Source organism: Macrobrachium nipponense, chromosome 20, assembly GCF_015104395.2.
Source record: "Macrobrachium nipponense isolate FS-2020 chromosome 20, ASM1510439v2, whole genome shotgun sequence".
Lineage (NCBI taxonomy): Eukaryota > Metazoa > Arthropoda > Malacostraca > Decapoda > Palaemonidae > Macrobrachium > Macrobrachium nipponense.
In genome coordinates this window covers 30814844-30836074 of record NC_061089.1, presented here as the reverse complement: position 1 = coordinate 30836074, position 21231 = coordinate 30814844, and the positions used below count along the sequence as shown (strand labels likewise).

At 40.1% G+C, this 21231-nt stretch overlaps 1 protein-coding gene across 1 annotated transcript in view; it reads right to left on the bottom strand.

Moving 5' to 3' along the window:
* Positions 1-21231, bottom strand: part of LOC135224427 (FAS-associated factor 1-like) — a gene marked incomplete in the record, with an annotated part of 195290 nt that overhangs the window by 121421 nt on the left and 52638 nt on the right. The window contains 3 exon segments of the mRNA XM_064263419.1: positions 9699-9888; positions 11204-11328; positions 12115-12234. Of these exon segments, the coding sequence (XP_064119489.1) occupies positions 9699-9888; positions 11204-11328; positions 12115-12234 (435 nt within the window).

Here is a 21231-nt window from a genome sequence, read left to right as displayed (position 1 = left end):
AAGCCATGCTTTCGTAAGCCTGAGAGCATTATATAATATAATGTTCTGCTGCGATAGAATCCTTTAATAATGTTACCTACAGAAACAGCATTGAAAGGTTGTATTATCTCTCTTATTGAAAGCTTCTTAGCAAAAGGCATACAATATTTTATTTATGTTAGCTTAACTATCCCCTCAATCCGAGGCTAAGACCGCGATTGTAGGGGAGAGATTTGGATAGTTATTCCATCCCGCAGGAGAGAGATGAACCCGACAGCTCATGACTGACACCTACATGGTACTGCGTTGGTCTCAGGCTATCAGCGAAAGCAGTCTCCGTTAGCCGTCTGGCCTTACTCTTCCAGAGTTGCCAGCTACTCCATTTAATAAAGGAATCTTATAAAATTATTATCGAACTTCAGGAAGTTCTTATTAAAGCATATTTAAGCGAAACAAGACTTCGATAAATCTAGAAGCTAAGTAGGTGTTGTCTTAACAATCCCTTTAAGCGTAGTCCTTCCTAGGAAGGTCCTAGAAGGATACTGGTAATTGAGTTGCACAGCAAAGAAGTAACTACAGTATGTGTTTAAGATTTGACCGTATCGTATTCTCATACAGCAGATACTCTACTACCTTCTACTATCTTCGTTCTTTTCGTTAATAGAACGATAGAAAGAGTATATATATATCCTTAAGGAAGGAAGTTAATCCAGGAACTCTTTAAATCTTCGTGCTTTCCTCATAAATCGCGGAAGAGACAGAATTCCTGTTCATCACTAGGGTTTACGGAAGGAAGTAGATATTTCCTAACCGCCATCATACCCAAACGTCGATGAGATTCTTGTTAAGAAAAACTCCCAAAGCTCTTGCCTCCTCAAAACGAGGGAAGAGCATGTATGAAGGAGAGAGTCCGCATTGAGAGGAACTGCTTAACACAGGAGTCTTCTGAATAATCCTTCTGACAAAAGCAACGGCCGCCTGTGCGACATCTTGCACATTTGCCAGGGGAAAGTTGCTCAAGTTAAAAAACTCAAAGAGGAGCCTCGCGACTGACCTCTCTCTCAAATGCAGATTTTGGAATATTCTGGCGCCTGGATCCTTGCGCCTAGCGCCTGGCATCTGGATAGTTCCGCACGCCTGGAATGTTCCGCACGCTAGAAAGGAGACTCGCTCCTGGAACGTTCCGCTTGCGTGGAAGGTCCGGTGCGCCCTGATAGTTCCGAGCGCCTCTAATCTTCTTTTACGAGCCTCTTGCCAGTAAACGTTCAATGGAAGCATCCTTCTGTCTACTATAAGGCTCCTCAGTCTAGCTCTGTTTTCTCTTTGAAGGTGCCTTGCGCCAAGAAAAATGTTCTGGAACGCGGTTCGCGCTTATCTGTATGAACGAGGCTCGCGCTAGTCTGTTGGAACGCGGCTCGCGCTAGTCTGTTGGAACGCGGCTCGCTGCTGGCTGTTGGAACGTGGCTCGCGCTAGCTTGCTGGCTGGCTCTCAGCCTCTTGCTCAGTGTTCTCTTAGTTTTCAGAGAACACGCCAGATCGTCCGAACTCCAAACATGTACATTCTTCGTCTTTTCGGATTTAAGATGAAGAAACGGAAGAAGAGACGCACTTTTTTAAGGATGCCTTTCCAATGGCTATCCCTGGCAGTCTGGGACGTTCTACAGATCCTGCCGAGGGAACGCCCGATCGGTGGGGATTCTCCATAACCTCCGTAAGGCTTTTGACTTTCCTTCTCCTCTGGGCTTGTGAGCTTGGAAGAGGTCTAGGCCTGAGAGCGAGACAGAGCCGATCGGACGCACCCTCTACTATTTTAGGACGCCTTTCCAATGGCGAACTTGGCAGTCTGGGACATTCTACAGATCCTGCCGAGGGGACGCCTGATCGGTGGGGATTCTCCATAACCTCCGTAAGGCCTTCGACTTTCCTTCTCCTCTGGGTATGTGAGCTTGGAAGAGGTCTAGGCCTGGGAGCGAAACAGAGCCGATCAGAAGGCACCCTCCACTGCACTGGGAACACTAAAATCACTTCTTACCTTTCAATAGCTCGTATTTTGAGCTACATTCCTTTGTCTTCAAATTGCAATATGAATTTGAAGATTCTGTGAAGTAAGGAGATGAGGATACAACACTACTAGTATTGTTAATGCTCTAACTGCTCATTAGTACGAGAGCTATAAAAACTTCTAAAGGAAGCGTAACTAATTCTATTCCTGACTTCCTCAAGAAGGAAGTTAGCTCAATCAATTCTAACATTTACTACACGTTATTATGAATAAATATTATAATTTCCCTTCTTGTAAACTATGAGTGTCTACCGAAAAGTTCGGTAGTTACACGTAAACAATTCTTCGAAATTTTCGAAGCCAAAGTTATTAAAACAAATTAATATGCGTATGCCGAACCAAAGATCCAGTACTTCCCTGCAAAAGATAGCCCAGAAGATCGATGGCGATGAAATCCAAAAATCAAGTCGGGAGGAACTGCAAACGTTGTTTACATTCCAAGCGACAGAGAAAATATGATAGAAAACAGGAATGGTTCCTAATCCTGCCACCCAGGGCAGGACGGTAGATCACCTGACCTACCTGCAGCGTGTGCCGCGAAATTTGAATTTCTGTCGGGGACGACGGAGTCTTAGCTATGTATATATCTGACAGGTAAGTTAATTGTATGAAACTGGTTTTTCTTATAAACAGATTCAATGTTGACAGCCCTTTGATGGAATGGATACTTGTTCCACAGCCCCTTTTTCCATCATCTTCTTCACTTCCTCTTGCAGAGTAATGGCCTTCTGAGATTCTTGAGTATAAGCGAGGTGAGGTAATGGCTGTTCTGTCAGGGGCGGGGTTGCCTCCAACGGAATCAAATACCCGACCCTGAGAACATCCACCACCCACTACTCTGCTCCCAGTTCCTGCCACACCTTCCAGTGATTTGCCAGGCAACCCCCCACTGGTGTAGCCGAGTGATGAGAGGCGCCCATCCTATCTTCTTGAGCCTCTCCCTCTTCCCCTCCTCCCCCTTCCTCTGTTGTTTCTATTGTGAAAGGGCCGATGAACTAACCTCTTTGGGGAAGAGGGTCTTGTTGCTCTATTAGGGATGTTATGTCTCACTGTCTTCTTACGAGGTATTTGCTGTTGCCTTACCTCCATAGAGGTAGCTTGACTGTTAGACGTTTTCCTAACTGCCTGGTGTACCAATCTATCATTAGTGTCCATCCTTCTTCTATCTATAGCCTCTTCCAGTATGACCTCTGGCAACAGCAATTGCGAATCCAAGATATCCCCATTCCTCATCGCTAACAGGGAATCCAAATCAACAATGCGGCTTAGTCTAGCAAACGCTACATCTCTCCTCATTAACAGGATATTTGCCCAAACATTGGCACTTAAATTTGTTAAGTACGCAATCGCTTTGGACCATGATTGTAGTAATCTAATGAACAATGATTCATCCACTACCTTTCTTGTCACTTCTGAGGATGCAATCTTCGCCACTGCTGTTGACCAAAGATCTAACTAAGAAGCAGTCTGAAAGAAAGAAGAAGCTGTTGCTTCTAACGTAGCAGCCTCTTGGTAAGTCATCGAAGGGTACTCCATTTTAATCTGATCTAAGGTTAATCCAGGCCTTAACCTTACCACATTAGGGTTCACTTGCCTAGACAGCAAAGGGACCGTCGGTGTCTTATAATATTTCCTTTGTTTCATCATTGGAGGAGGAATAAATTTAAATGATCTATTAGATCTTAAGGAATTATCTCTTCCTGCAATCCGTGTATTTATGTGTTGTAAAACAGAGTCCGCATGACTCGAACAAGGCAATTCATACGGCACCTTGGTATCCTTTTTCAATCCAAATACCATGTCAATTCCCGGAGGAAGCATACTTGCAGGTGTTTCTGTCTTCTCCGAAAGGTTATTGAATTGACGAATCAAATCAATCACCTCCGCATATGAGGCCAAAAACTCTTGGTTTTCTCCTTCCTTCCGCTCTAAAATACTGTTCTCCACCACAGGGGATGTTATCTCACCCCTATCCTCTGACAAACGGCCGGGAATTTTGCAGCCGCCTGCCCCTACGGCCACAGCCTCTTTGATCTCTGATGGCCACAGCCGGCTTGATCCCGAATAGTCAGCAGGGGAATGAGAACGCCTCACTCTTTCTCTGCTCACAGATCTAGAGCAAGAATCTCATCTAGACCTCCAAGATGAAGACTCCCTTGAAACCGAGATAACTTCGTCTCTATTAGGATTGCTATCGTTTCCAATGAGCGTCGGAGAATTCGGCCTCGATCTTTCATCCAGGCAGACAACGCCTTCCACCAACGTATCAGACAAGGTTGCCAACTCTCTATTCTTCGTTCTTTTAATAGGAGCTTTATCATCCTTTGTCCGTGTTTTAAACGGCCTTACGGGCGAAACTGGAACCTGCATTCTATTTTTTGCTGCACTTTTCGCCCCCAACGTTGATTTTGCCAGCGGTATCGTAGTCTTTGTAATCTGTACTGGCAACTCTGCGTCGGCCGCTAGTCCATCGCCCGTCGCCTTTCTCGCTCGTTCAGACTCTTGCACACGGCTTCATACGCTAGCTTTGCGCTTACCAGCCACTGACATCCCGACTTTCCTGCTAACTGGGATACAACAGTCCTGGTCTGAAGATGAAGAAGAATTCACTCTTCTCCTCTTAGCCCGAGGATCCGTCACGAAATCCCGAATCCTCCAACGCTTGACTGGCGCTCGCCATGACGTCATCGAACTTAGCAATGACGCCGAACTAGAGGAAGAAGACGAAGAAGAAGACGAATCATGCCTTTTCTTTTTGTCTTTCTTAGCCATTTTCTTCTCTATATCCTGTAATTTCTTCATTACAGTGTGTACTGCCGAGTCAGAAAGCGCATTTGAGTCCGGGTGCAGCGAAGTAGACCGAGAAGCAGTAGTCTGTGACGTCATCGCGTCTGCCATATCGGTGTGTGACGTATGTTGTGACGTCACCAATCTTGTAGGGAGAGACTGCGGCTTCTGCTCGCATCCACACGTTTGCCGCCAAACTAACCCCCACGTTCTGCATCACCGTAAACATAGAATTTGATGGCGTAGTCGCAGCATTATTTCCCATAAATTGCAAGCCAGGGGGATGAGGAACATTCAGCGATGCCTGACCCTGATGGAATCGTGACACCATATAATGTGATAGCAAACCCTCCAAGGTTGGTACGCCTGGTAGGCCTAGCGCTGCCCATGTACCTTCCATCCTATGCGCTTTGGGAGCCCGGCACCTGGAACAAAGATGGCGATGCTCCCCCCTACCTGCCGGGAACAAAGGAGCGTACATATTATGCATAAAATTACCCAAAACCCCTCCTGAAGTTTCTGATAACGAATCGCTAGGAGAAACCGAAGGGGTATGGGACAAATCAAAATCAAGTGGCAAAACATATGGAGCAGTCTGGTTTATTGCCGATACAAAAGAAGCCGGTAAGGTTTGGTCATCCAAAGATGGTGTCACCTCCTTCCTTTTATACTGGCCTTTCTCATAAAACTTTTTCCACTGTTCCACCGACCAACCCCGACAAACAGAACATGGATTAGTAACCGTACATACGTTTTCCCTGCACCTACTACACGTTGGATGAGGATCCGTCAACACCGAAGTTAGGAATCTAGAACATGGAAAGCCACCGACTCTGGGGCATTTCCTTTGTCTCCTCTTCGAAACGGCAGAAGATCCTGATGGTGAAGCGAAAATTTCCATCTTACCACTTATACGCTCTTACCGATCACATTCACACTGAGCACACTCAGGGAAAGAAAAAGTGATAAGAAAAATGAAAATGAAATGGACAATAAACGGGCAAACAGAAAACCGGCTTTAAATCAGATAGACAGTAAACACGTCTTATCTTAAAGGCGGTAGGAATATAACTGGTGGGTCACAGGATGCTGAGGGCATTCTGGGTATACATGCCCTGTGACCTGGTATAGATGCCAATAGTCCCTGGATCTCACAAGTGTAATTTTAATTCTACTGGTTTCCAGCTTGGCGCTAGTAAATCTTAATGTTAAGACCGAAGGTTTGTTCCGTATATGAACAAACATAAAGCAAAACAACTATCACTATGACTACCTTACTTCCTTGTATCAGACCAGTCCAGCATCTGACAGTGTCTATTCCTCAACACGCCCGTAGGAAGAAGAAAGGAACAAAGAGAAAGAGACCAGCCAACTCACTCATTCTCCCTTTCACACAATCATCATAGGCAAGATACACAATTGCCCAGTGAAGGGCACTGGGTGAATCACGCAACTTGTTGGGCAGCCACCACAGGACCCAAGGAAAATGTGTCCAAAGACCTATGGGTAACATCTCTTAGGTAAAATGAAGTGCATGTGGAATTGATGCAACCGGGTACCAGCATTCAAAATTCTATGAAGAGCAAAGTTTTTCTTAAATGCCACAGAGGAACTTATACCTCTGATGTCATGCGACAGATCCATGAAGAGATGTGTAAGCCTTCTTGAATTGCCTCGCGTATCCAGAAAGAAATGGTGTTCTTGGTACTAACTTCTATTCTGGACCGACCAGTGCTAACGAAAAGCCTAAGACACCTAGGTATTAGATGGCGAGTCCTTTTACGATAGGAACATACAGTTCTGACAGGACATGGCAAGAGCTCTTGTAGGCCATTGTCTACAAAGCCATTCAAAGGTGGAATGGAAAATGAGGCAAATCTGTCATCATGTACCGAGGGATTCTGGGTCTTAGCCACGAATTCCGGGACAAACTCAAAGGACACAGACCCCCAACCCCTGGTATGTTTTACATTATAACTTAGGACATGAAGCTCTTGATAAGAGTGCTTATGTCAGTACTTGCTATTGTTTATGTGTCTTGCACACAGCACTAAGTGGTTGTCAATCATGAGAAATGACCATTAATTCTTAAAAAAGTCACAAGGTTGGTAAGCCTGATTTAATGTACGGAGATTTGCATTTAACCTATAAACTTTTGCTTCTAGGCTTATTTATTAGTTAAAAGAGCTACCTCAAGATATAATATGCATTGTCAACAATGGACATAATTTTAATGATTGTGTAATACACGAGATCGCGTACTACAAATATAGTATATGCAAACTATGGTTCCTTTGTAAGCTGTAGGTTTACATGTTATTTTCTGTTCTTTACTGCCAATTGGTAATGGGAGATCTAGGATAAAAACATTCCTGGAACACTATTGCTATGAAAATGGTGGTCATGCCGAGATATTGTTGGAAATGGAATAATAACCCTGTAGGCAGACACGACTTAGTTAGGTAAGTCACCTCAGTACCACAAAGAACAATACATATACGTACAGGTTTTTGTATTGTTTCCTGCTCTTTATTATCAAACCCTAATGGGTACCCAGAATAAAGAAAACAGTTGAAAACCTGTGACTTTACCTTGGATGAAAAACATGTCTGAAAACTATTGTCAAAAAATGGTGGTCATACTGAAATATTGCTGGGGATGGTGCAACAATCCTGTAGCCAGACCCAGCATAATTAGGTAAGTTCAACTTAGTACATCAAAGAATAATACATTTATGTAGGTTTATGTGTTCTTTCCTGTCCTTTATTGCTAAACCCTAATGGGTATCTAATGGTATCCATACTAAAGTGCTGACAACCTAAAACTATACCTCAGACCAAAAAATTTATCTGGGTTAATAGGATTTATTTACTTATCAGGAGCTAAGCCATTTCACCACCTGTCAATTTCTTTGGTAAAAATAGAAAACAGGTTCTAATGTAGGAAAAATCTATTTTTGATAGATTTTGACAAAAAGGCATTTATCTAGCACAGACTTAACGTGTAGTGAAGTTACCTGACTTCCGTTCTCTTGTCATGTGTGCACGCAAGTAGGATGAAGGGAAAACCGAGGCAGTCACTGTGGACATGAGATTGAACCCTCTTGTCCTCAGTCCTTAACTGTATATTCTACCACCAACCAGTATTTTGGCTCATACCAACCACATTAGTGCCTCAGGATACGAAATTAATCCATTCCAAAGTGGTCTTCATAACCTGATTTTTTTTGTATCTCGAATTATGTTTTACATGTAAATTGCCTAATTCGTTCCAAGCCCTACAAAACCACCACAGTAAATTTTATAATAAAACTAAATTGACCAATAAAATTAAATACAACAATCTGGACCACTCAATACCTAACAACCTTTATTGTAGTATAGGTACCTTGTAAATCGTGTATTAGTGGTACATGGTACGACGAAATACTGTATGTACATGTACGTACATATGTAGTAAAATGTGGAACCTTACCTTTCGAGTGAGGTGATCTCCGAAAGTGGCGACAGAGGAGGACAAATGGCAGAAAACATGAACACTTAACTTTACGAAACACATTAAAAAATGGCAGAAAACATTAATACTACACTTTACGAAACACATTAACAAATGGCAGAAAACATTAACCACTTCTTGATTACGTATTCTCCATTTTCGTTCTCCATAGAAAGCATCCTTGAACTTCAGCAACATTCTTGGGGCCCATAGCTAATAACCCAAGTAATTAAGTTCACACACAACACGATAAAGTAACTTACAGTACAACGAAAGCGAAATCACAAACATGAATTTATGTTAACAAACGAAATATATATGAACAAATGAATTCCAGTGTTTACGATAAAGCTGCCGCAAAAAATGGTCAAGGAACGCCTTTACATAGAGGCATGACGTGACAGATGCTGACCATTAGGAGAGCAGAATCTTACGGCGGTGACTAGCATCAGGAACCAATGGGAGAGCGGAAGGATGGTGGCAAGTCTACTCAGCTGGCAGCGCGCGTTTTAAAATTGTTCTCTGCAGTCTGGGATAATCTCGGACTTTACCCTTTCGCAACCTGAATTATTTTCGTATACAGAAGCAAAAAAATCTTCATCTTGGCTTTCATAACTTGGATTTGTCGTAAGCAGGGACTTTCATATGGGGAGACCATGAGTGAGTAACTCCTTTGAGAACAGACAGTGGCTACCATAAATATGTTTTTCCTACATCAAAACCAGTTATTTCAACTGTAAAATAAACTTATTTGTAAAGCATATTTTATGAATTCCTGGCATACTCAACTTTTTTTATGTTCTAGTGCACCTGCTTGGCAGAAAATCTCCCAAAATATTCCATCTAATTTCAAGATCAACTGTAGTTTAAGTCCCTCTATAATTCATTCACAGTACAGTTACAATTTTTTTTCTGCCTTCTCAATACAAGCCTTAAATTTCCTTTTTTATCAGAGATAATGGGAATCTAACTTTCATGTGGCATTCTTATCAAACACAAATTATACATATATTTTTCTTTGGACATCTATTATTTATATTCTGCTTTGGACATCATAAATCTATTGAATTATCTATATTTTGCTTTGGACATCATAAATCTAATGAATTATCTATATTTTGCTATCGTAACATTCTGTCATATTTACTACACAGTATTCAGTTTGTTCCCCAAACCATTTCAACATAAAAAAAAAAAAACTTTCCTAGTTGTATTTCCTTTGTTTCCTTTCCAGACACCATATGCATCACACAGCTAACAAAACAGTTACAATAATGCAAATATAAACAGTGGTGTTCTTTAACATAAACAGATTCAAAATCAAATTAATCACAGTTGTAGAATAATTTCATTGGGAAACCCACACAAAACTTACTTTTTCTTCATCCATATTCGGAGGCCAACCTGTCCACTGTTGATGTCTCACAGCTATGTTAGTTAAGTCATGAATATCATTCTTAATTTCACGTATTCTTTTACTACCTGGAAACCTCAGGCTATAATCTTTACTATTAGTTTCGTCATGTATTAGTAATAGGTAGTCATCATCATGTGCTCCATTAATTCTGTGAAAAGAAAAAACAAATTATAATTCTCATACCCAAAACCCTTAATGCCAATCTCAAAAACAAGCACCCACCGTGAAATACAAGATACAATGAGGTTGTCTTAACACCATATCTCATTTACAAATATCAAAACAATGATTCTAAAACAAATTTTTTATACAAACCTAAAAATCAAGGTTATAGTATTCCCAGAATCATAAAGTAATGTAAAAAGATCATTACTACTAACTGGACCCTATATGCATTGCAGATGGATCACCCTGAGTGTCAAAATTCATTGCCTTATGTCAGCTGGGCACCCTGGGTTATTTCACATCCTATGTATTGGTCCGCACTTTTTAAGTTTTGTTTGAGGATAGACTCAAGCAGCTTTTCCTTTCTTGTACTAATACAGACAGTCCCCAGTTATTGGCGGGGGTTCCGTTCTCTGCGGGGTGCTGATAAACAAAAACTGCCATTAACCAAACTTCGGTTCGGTGATTTATGGCACTGATAACTGGTTAATGGCGCCCCTGTTACAAAACTAGGCCTGTTAAGGCACCATAAATTGCCGGTCTACCACATAAAACCAGATCGCCATTAACCAATTCCGTCAGTAACTGGGGACTGCCTGTATTTGTTTTATATACCTACGTAATGTTATTTCTTATTGATGATATAATCATAAGTATTTATTATCTGTTAGTAACCATATTTATTCATTTTGTTATTTTGGCTCATTTTCTTTTAAGTTCTCTTTTAAAACATACATTCTACTCTGTAGAAGTCTACTAAACATTGATGGCGTTTAGGCTCATTCCAGTATTATGAATGCAAAAAAAGGGAAATTTCTAGTCTCACATAGTTGGCTTATCTTTGAAGGAAATATGAAGTGGGAACAATTTAAAAAGGTTAGTAAGATGTTATATACAAAAGGGGAAAAGCTTGTAGGATATGGATTAACTTCTCTATGAACTGGCGTAATCCTACGGTAATATATACCTTGACAAGATGAAGAAAAAAGAAAACCTTAACATCCCAAATTAATATCAAATAACATTGATAAACTCAATATGGAAACCCTCCAACATCTTGATTAGTTATTTCCATATTATGAAAGAACACTGCAGGGAATAAAAACCTTTTAACCTTTTTTTTAATGATATCTGTTTCAAGCCGTTCGAGATTCAAATCTTACTTGTCTAGTGTATCTTTAAAATAAGATTTTTTTCTAGCACTGACTTCATTTTGTAAATATCTAGTCTCCTTACACTTGATGTCAGCCAATATAGTTTTAATGCTAACAACAATGACAACATGAGTATTTTCCAACCTTTCATAAAATTTATCAAATGTGACTGCAGCTTGAGCATTTAAGGTAAGAGTGCGGGATTCAGGAAGGAGCGCAGGAGTAATGACTGTGCTATCTTCAACTGGCTTCTTAAAACCCTCCAGGATCTGAAAAAATATGAGACACTTCAGAAAAGCTTCTTTTTCAAATTGATTACGATTTTATAGGATGGAATTGCATAAATCAGAAAGTATGAACGAGTATTCTCGTGACTGTAAGAATACATAAGGTAATCAATCAGGAGAATACTAGGGAAAAATGGGTTATATAACAGGTTGTTGTTATTCTTCATGCGGAAAAATTTCTTGCTAGGCAAAAAAGAAGCGATCAAAATTTGAGCTTACTGTTCGCAAAGGGGAGTGGACTGAACACAAATTTTAATTTGCAACCCTGTTTGCTCATATGTCTGAATGCTCGTAACATGAAAGTTCGTAAGTTAGGTAGTGAATGTACTTAAATTTAATACAGCATCATAAATCTTAACTCTCTTCTGTATGCATACTGGCTGTTAAAGTTTCTAGATTTAAAATGTTTTTACCATATATGGGGTTATTCCAGATAAATTTCTCAACATCTACAGATTTCCAAGTTAATTTTGAAGGCTTGTTGAACTGACAATTACAAACTATGGCAAATACACACAAGTCCAAAATTACTTGAATTTTCTCAAACACACAACCATGAATTAAGAATAAAAATCAGTCATCATACCTTTCATCTCAGGATATCATGGGCAAAAAGGAACTATTCTGAGGTGTTCAACTGATATCAGTCAACAGTTTTGTATACGTCAACATAGAATTAATGTTATTTACAATCAAACAAAAAATGATAAGAGCATTACCCGCTTTTAAACTTGTAGCTTCAAGAGCACATTACTGAAGGATTATTACCTGGTTACAAGGAGTAATACCAACAAGCTGGTGAAGCATAGTACGGAGCTCACTGACGGATGTTGAGCTAGGTAGTTCTAGTGGAAAAGAGCTTCCTTCTGATGCCCCATCACATAAAACCTAAAAAGCAGTACATCCTGTGTTTAGGCAATAAATCATAATTTATTCAAACTTATAATCACAAATAAGTGTTTTGCAATAGAACTAAATGTTATCAAATACCCCAATTCACGTTCCAATTTCCTTTTACTAAGATGGACATACCCAGGTGAATAAAGCAAAACATGAAAAAGAAGTCCAGTGCATATGCTCAACCAACTCACTATATCTGGGGTACTTATCGATGACACATCACTATTTAGGTGTGAGGATGAAGATGAAATCAAGGAGGTGTCAATAGTACTGGAAGACCATTGGGAGGTTGGAGGTGTTTTTTAATTTACTGATGACCCTTTTAATTTCCATGTGGAAATGAGCTTTCACTTTTCAAAATTCAGCACAGAAATACTTACATTTTTGTCTGCGATACCTGGTGAAACCTGACATCTAGTTCTATGAGTTTCCCAACAATTGCAAGTCCACCAAAGACCTGTTCAGTGGATGAATACGCCCAATCCTAGGTATTGATTGAAAACCAGCCAAAAGTATAATTGTGTGGTATTTCAAGAAATCAAAAGCATCATCTACAATGGGAAAGTCATCAGGTGAGTTGTACTGAGATGTACTCCTGGAATGTTACCCCATCAGCTTTACTAATGCTCCATTTAAGTAACCTTACAGATGGAGGTTTTGAAGATACATTCAATAATACAGCAAAACGTTGGCTGGTAAAGATGACAAATTTTTAATCAATTTGTATTTTTCATAACTAACAAACCTGAGGTCTTAACAATAGGATAAATACTTAGCGCCAGCTGGAAACCAGTAGTTTTAAAAGATTGTGTACGCAAGGGACTATTGGCATCTGTGTTTGGTCACGAGTCATGTGGAGCCACCCACATACACCCTCTAACTCGTGACCCTGTTAGTTATTCTTCCAACCCAGGTTGGTTGATAGAGGGGTGGTTAGAGGTGGGCCTTTGTATGTTAAGACCTCAGGTTTGTTACTTATGAAAAATACAAATTGATTAAAAATTTGTCATTTGTTCATATACCAAACAAACTTTCAGTCTTAACAATAGGATAGACTTACCTTTGGTGGGAGGTAAGTACTACTAACCAACTGGGAGTTTGCCACCTTTGATCAGTTTTCTGAATAGCAGTATTCTACAAAACAACTGACCAGTAGTTCAGAATCTAAGATATATATGAATATCATAGAGTCAGACTTCTGGGTTTCTACACAATGTCATAGTTCATTGCCTCTGAGGAAGATAAATACATTTGTTCTTGTAACAAACAAATCTATCCACTTATGTAGGTTTGTCATCATTCCTCTCCCCTTTGCTAAAGAGAGGAATGTCTTGCTACTGATCGGTTTCTTACACTGATAATAACCAACAGTATGGCTACTTCACTCACCTGTATCTTGTCCGTTCCAGCTTATGAAGGTACTCTCTTCTTACTGCCCGAAGTAAAGGAGGAGAAAGAAATTTAATAAGGAAAGAGGACAGTTACCTCATCCATTTCACATTCATACTATCATCTTAGACAAGATACCAACTGATCTGCCAGAGGTGCTGGATGAGTACACAATTTGTTAAGCAGCCACCAAAGGACCCAAGGGAATTGTGTCCAAGGACCTCTGGGCAACCTCCTTTATGTACAGGAAATTGAAAGTAGTTTGTGGTAACAAAACCAAATCTCAAATTTCAATGAACTGACAGACACCTTAAATTGCTCAATATGAGTTCATTCTACTAAACATCATGGGTTCTTGCCTTCCCTCTGTCATTAGACTCTTGTTTCTGTTAAATAAGGCCCTTCTGGCACTTCTTTCCTGACTCGACCTGTCTCAAGGGAAATTCTTCGTCAAACAACGTCGAAGAAGTACAAGGTTCGAACAGAACCTTCCCATTAAACGTCCAATGAACTGTGGGTAACATTCTTTATGTAGAACATGAAAAATGGTTCAATACTGTCACAAACCAACCGTCACGATAATTTTAACAGATATGTTCTTAATTGCCAGAAAGGCACATATTCCTCTGATGACCTTCCCTTCTGTATGACCCAAATTGACAACAAGGAGTAGGCTTGACTGATTGCCTCAAAAAAAAAAAAAAAAAAAATTCCAGTCCACTCTTCCTCTGTTTGGCTTGTGTTCCCTTAACGTCTACCACATTTATGTTCAAGGTGACGTAGTTCTTTCAATAACCACAAAGTACTTTAGCAAGTCAAAGCCAGCCCTCATGAAGGTCTCTAACACAAACTTACACCGTACTGAGCTTGACTAAAAACATATCTGTCATCATGACCTGTGCTACATTGGGCTCATTATCCTGGATTCTGGGGCAAATTGGAAACTGTTGTTCCCAACTACTTTTGAATCTACGTCAAAAACCTGGCTATTGAGTACTCCCACTCTACCAAGGTCAGAGGAAGATAGTTTCCCTGATCAGCTTCCTGTAACGTGACTTACGTATGGGCTCGGTGGTAACCCAGCACGTCTAATCTGATAGAGTATGTTTTCACGTAGTAGATCAGAGTTTCTTATGTGCACCAGCCAGTTCAATGCTCTTGAGTCATCTGAAGATTACTAAGTGTGAAGTGATATTCACATACCAGATGACCCAATCACCAGTCAAATGTCTCTCACCATAAAGGTAACTACAGAGAGACTTCCCTCTGTTCTGACAACAGCTTCTCAAGATCTTTGTCTACTGACAGAATGCCTTTAATGGGCAGAAACCACCTCTATAAGGGCAGTCACAGCCGAAGGGTCATTCTGTATATGTGAGACGAACAACTCTGAAGTTGTGTTACATCTGAGCTGATGCTCTGCACCCAAATCTTAAAACTGTAGTTTGAAAAGGGATACTGGGCAAACTCCAGACCTGAGATATTAAGTCTACCTATCTGTGGTACTTCTTCCCCACACAAACCTGGTAGAGAAGATCGTGCTAAGATAACCCTTATCAGTCACTCATCTTGGGTCCTCCTCAATAACTGGAACCCATTCCTCTGTTCAGGATATGGTGGAACAGGTAGAACGAAGGGTTTGCATAACCTCCAGGTTGTTCCCAGTATCCAAAATGGGATCCTCAGCCTGCTCGAAGGGCAAGAACCTTGTAGCAGACAGGTTTTACGCAAGTCTTCAATTATACGGACAATATCATAAGAAAACCCAAAGGAATGTCTTATAATAATAAATTCTACTCAGACACGGCGTAATTATCCTATTGTGCAAGGAATTAACCTGCTAACAGGACAGGGCTCATTCTTCATAAGGGATGTTACTTTCCAACCACAAAACACCCTATGTAATGATCTGTTACAATATATGGACATATGTTCAATATGTTACCTTCCAAAGAGAAACCCTATATTGCCAGAAATCACCATGGTGCTATTCTCGAGCCACCTAGCCAAGAATTGTACCCAATGTAACTTAATCCAACCTTACTTTTGAAGAATGGGAAATTTTCCACCTTCCTTTTCCAGAACTCATGAAGTTTAATGAATAAAAATGAATAAAAATGAATAAAAATAAATAAATAATTAAATAAAAATAAATAAATAAATAACAATTATTCAGCCAACTGAAGCTCGAACCCACTATTCTAGGTTCATGACTTCAATACTTAGAAACTAGGCCAGGATGGAAGAGACTCCTAGGCTAAGTAGGTATGGTCAATTCGTTAACTTATTTTCAGTTGGCAAGACCAGGTTCACACAGGCTTGGTTAGGTAAGGCTAGGTTAACTCTTCCACCAATCAGGCTAGGCTAACTCCTCCATCACTTAAGCTAGGCTAAGTCCATCAGAGAAGTATGCTGACTAGCTTATTCTAGAAACTCAATGACTTAGGTTAGGGTAAAGTTGTCCAAGAAAGTTTGGACTATACATGCTAGGCTACAACCACAACCTGCTAGGCTGAGGTGATAAAAGTGTTCCAAATGGGTAGCCTAGGTACTAGTCTATTCTTGGCTATGCTTAGAACCTTACTACTCAGACCAAGCTAAGATAGTAAAGGCATGTTCAAGTAGCAAGGCCATGCTAAGTCATCAAAACCATTGTTAGGCAAGTTGACAAGTATGACGTGTATGCCAGAACCAACTAACCCAGAAGTTAGGCCAAGCTAACTAAGAACTGTACCACTCAGACTAAGCTAAGATGGTACATGCAGGTTCGAAAGCCAAGACCGCAACCATTAGCTTGGCTAAGTTGGTACATGTATGCCCAAACCAGTTAGTTCGGACAGTCTAAGCTAAGATTAAACTAGCTGGGGTAGACTACGAATTTAACCACTTGTTAGACTAAAAGGTATGACTCAATTAGCTGGGCTATAGCATCCTAGGTTATGAGAGCACTACTTAGGCTTGTCTGCCTAAAATGGTGAAAGAAAGAAGTTCCACCTCCTCCTTTAGACTTGAAGTTTTCTTCATGGCTTATACACCCAACACTCACGCAATGAGTAGGTATGAATCTTAGTTTATGGGATACCTATCGCCACCAATTCTACTCCCAACAAAATAAAAACCGCCTTGTACAATCAGAAACTGAAACGTGTTTCATGAGTTATCGTTAACCCTTAAACGCTGAAGCGGTATTTTAAAAATCGTCTCCCGTATGCCGGCAGCGTTTGCGAGTGAGCACCGAAACAGAAAAAAAAAATTTTTCAAAAAAAACACAGCACGCTTAGTTTTCAAGATTAAGAGTTCATTTTTGGCTCCTTTTTTATCATTGCCTGAAGTTTAGTATGCAACCATCAGAAATGAAAAAAAATATCATTATCATATATAAATATTGGGATATATGACAGCACGAAAAAAAAATTTCATATATAATTGTATACAAATCACGCTGTGAGCAAAACGGTTAAAGCTAACGAGTTAATTTTTTTTTTGTATTGTAAACTAAATTGCGATCATTTTGGTATATAACACATTGTAAAATGATCAAGGCAACACAGAGAAAATATTACCACAAAATGATGCATGAATTCGTAACGCAGAGACATAAAAAAAGCAGCTTTCAAAAATTCACCATAAATAGAAATATTGTGCTAGAGACTTCCCGTTTGTTGCAAAATGAAGGTAATTGATTGAATATTACTAGACTGTAAGTGTTGTAGCTTACAATTGCAGTTTTCAACCATTTTGGTTGAGTTAAAGTTGACCGAAGGACAAATTTTTCTATTTATCGTTATTTATATGAAAATTTCAAAACTGATAAAAGCTACAACCATGGGTTGTTTTTGGTTGTATTCTACATGAAATTGCACACATTTTCATATATAAAACTTTATGTAACGGCTAATTTAAAAAGGTGCAAATTTATGATTTTTTCGGAAGTTACCACGCAGACGTAAGGAAAGTTTTTTTCATAAATTCACCATAAATCAAAATATTGTGCTAGAGACTTCCAATTTGTTGCAAAATGAAGGTATATGATAGAATATTACTAGAATATAAGAGTTTTAGCTTACAATTGCGTTTTTCGACCATTTCGGTAGAGTCAAAGTTGAAATTTTGGCACTTATTGTTATTTACATGAAAATATTTCAAAACTGATAAAAGTTATAACCATGAGTTGTTTTTCATTGTATTCTACATGAAATTGCGCCTACTTTCATATATAATACTCCATGTAACGGCTAATATAAATTGGTGCAAAAAATGATGTCAAAGAGACGAAATAATTTCTGAGATGTGTCGTTGATGCTTCTTAGTGCGAGGAGAAAGAAATTTGCGCTTTCGCGCCTGGGTAACAATTGTAAACAAAACAACGCCTTGATCTGTGAGCTCCCAGCATCCTCCAAGGCGCGTGATTCAAAAGTTTTCAGCTAGTAGGCCTATAACTATTTTTCTGGGAATTTTTTAAAAACTTTTTTTATATCGACGTATATACGTCCAATCGGCACCCAACAGACAATTTATATTGACGTTTAATATGTCCAACCGGCATTAAAGGGTCAAGAAGAATGGTTTTACAGTACTTTACTGCAAAGGAACCAAGCTATTGACTAACTATAACTACTTGTCTGAGTCAAAAGCGTTTGGTCACTATTCTTATAGGAACCAACCAGATTATACCAAAAGTATATAAAACTAGGGAATCCTTCTTACCTGTAAATGTTTGAAGTTTTTGGGTCAACCCAAAGACTGGGTGTGATGGGTGCCCATGTTGGTAGACAGCAAGTGAATGTGGCTGATGCACCTTCACTTCTCTTAGCCCGTAAATGAGAGGGTGACATCTCAATAACTACTGCGTGGACCTTACGGCCGTCCAGCATTGTGTGCATTGTAAAACTACGCTGTTCTCGTTCTCATGATTAAACCAGCAGTTCCCAATTGGTTTGTGTTTACATTCCAAACTTAGGATAAAACATACACAAAACAGTGGAAATAAGTGAATTTAGCATATCTATTTGCCTTCTATATACAAATATGAGAGGAATTTTATCATTATTGCATTACTATGACATCCAGAATTAATGGAAACAGTTTGTAAGGCATTGGCGTATGTATCAAGTTCATCTAAATTGGCAACACTGATTAACCAGTCCCCAAGTTCTTACGAATGATTCCTACGCGTGTCACAGTTTTCACAGTTGCTTCCTACGGGCGTCATATTCCTTACGACCATCATATTCCTACGACAGTCATATTCCTCATAGTCTTCATAATCCTCACGGCCATCATAGCTCTCATGATCGTCATGGTTCTTAAGCCCTTCATAGCTCTCGTGGGCGTCACAGTTCTTACCCCCGTCACAGCTCTACAGCCGACATGGTTATCACAAACTAGGCTATCACTGGACTGTTGACAACCTAAACAGCAATTGTCTAGAGTAGACTGAGCTAAACTACTGCTTAAGGTTTCTTATTCAAAATTTAACTGGAGCACGCACTGGCATTGCCGCTTATCCTACGAGAAAATTCATATTTCTCCATAAGAGCGCGCTCCCAAAATGAAAGCGTAATTATAATGGTGCCACCAAAGATGAGAGGTTGGCAGCAGTAGGCTGTGATGTCATGACTACTGCCATTTTGATAGCTATGATGTCACCACGCTTGATGGAAGCATGAGGCTGTTGATGGTACTCTTGCTGCCAAGACCAAGAGACCCCAACTGCTGTGGCATTGCTACTTTTTACAAGGATGTGACAGTCCTGGCTTGAAGATGAAGAAGAAATTATTCTTCTCCTCTTGGCACAAGGATCAGTAACAAAGTCCCTGATTCCAGCATTCTCCAACTCTTCACAGTCACACTAGACCAAGCTTCCATCAGTCACTTGTTCAACTATTACAACTACTTCTTGTGCTTTCTTATAATAGGAATGTGACATTCCTGGCTCGAAGATGGAGAAGAAATTTCTCCTCTTGGCTCAAGGATCAATTACGAAGTCCCTATTCTCCTACTATGGGCAGGAGAACGCAATGGCGTCAATGTCACCTAAGCTTGTTGGCGCCTGAGTGGAAGGAGACAGAGGAAAGACTTGCGTCTTTTCCACTGTGTTGTTTTATCTCCTAACACTTGCAATTTCTCTCAAAAAATATGCGTGGTGCCAAATCTGAAAGCGTAGTTGTAAAGTACTCTTGTACCTCGAAGACACAAAAATGGAAGCATGTCTCTGTGTAGGCCGCAGCTGTGAAGTGACGTCATGGCGGACGCCATATTTATGACGTCACTGAGCATCTTGAATGCGACGCCTGCACTCAACAAGAAGTGCAAGGCTGCTGTTGTTATTCTTGTAGGCATAGCAACCTGACTCAAAAGGCTGCGGTGTTGCACTATCTGGTTCTCTACAGATGTTGACGCATTCGACGGCCATTCAGTGCATATCAGGGTAGAAGGGACATACATAGCGTGGGACCCTGGAGGGAAGCCCAATGTCATATAGCAAACCAACTGTCCTTCTTGGGTTGGTACTCCTGATAAGCCTAACGCCGATAGCACACATCCATCAACTCTGCTCACGTATCTGGAACGAAAACAAGATGGCGATGCACACCTCTCCCCGCAGGGAAAGGAGCACAATTAGTCAAATTTACTTCCCAAAGTACATCCTGATACATCCAAGCTTTGGATTCACAAGCAAGTCATATATGTGAAAATCCAAAGTACAGGCAGCAAATTAACTGTATTTGAAGCGTTTCTGCACCTACAACCTACTACATGATGTGTACCCTGACTTCAAAACCATCGAAGATAACATCCGGGCGTTTATCTGCTTCTTGTGATATCCAAGAAATCTTGAAGCATGAGAAGGCTTCATGTTCACAATAGCGCCTGGAAATTCCAAACGCAACAGATTCAAAACAACAGGGGGCAAACTAAACTGGCTTTAAAAAGGACGGAAGCAAAGCACATCCTCTCTTAAAAGCGGTAAGAAAATAACTAATGGGGCACGAGTTAAAGAGGGGTATGTGGGTGGCTCCACATGACTCGTGACCATGCACAGATACCAATAGTCCCTTGCGTAACAATTTTTTAAAACTTTACTAGTTTCCAGCTGGCGCTAAGTATTTATCCTATTGTTAAGACCAAAGGTTTGTTTCGTATATGAACAACTATAATTTATCAGTTTCCAAGAGAAGTCAATAAGGCAGTCATCACTCCATACAGATAAGTCAATTGCAGACAATGTGCCCGTTTGAACTATGAAAATGTGTACACTCCCCTGAGTTTAGGATTCCAACATTTTCACTTTCTACGATGGAACACAAATAATTTCCTCCAATTGGTAACGATATCACCTCAAAGAGGGTTTCTACTATCCATATCTCCCAGAATAACTAAGGGATGTGGTAGCTATTGGATAAGGGATTTAAATTCATCAGTGGGGAAGACTTCACTAGGTGGTAGATACAGCACACTGTATCTTTCTTTGTAAATGAATCTGCACAGCTATCACATGCACTATAAGCTAGGCAGTAATATGATTTTACTGGGTGTCATTACAAATATATAAAACTATGCCCCATGGCTTCCTATATTCAAGTTAGTATAAGG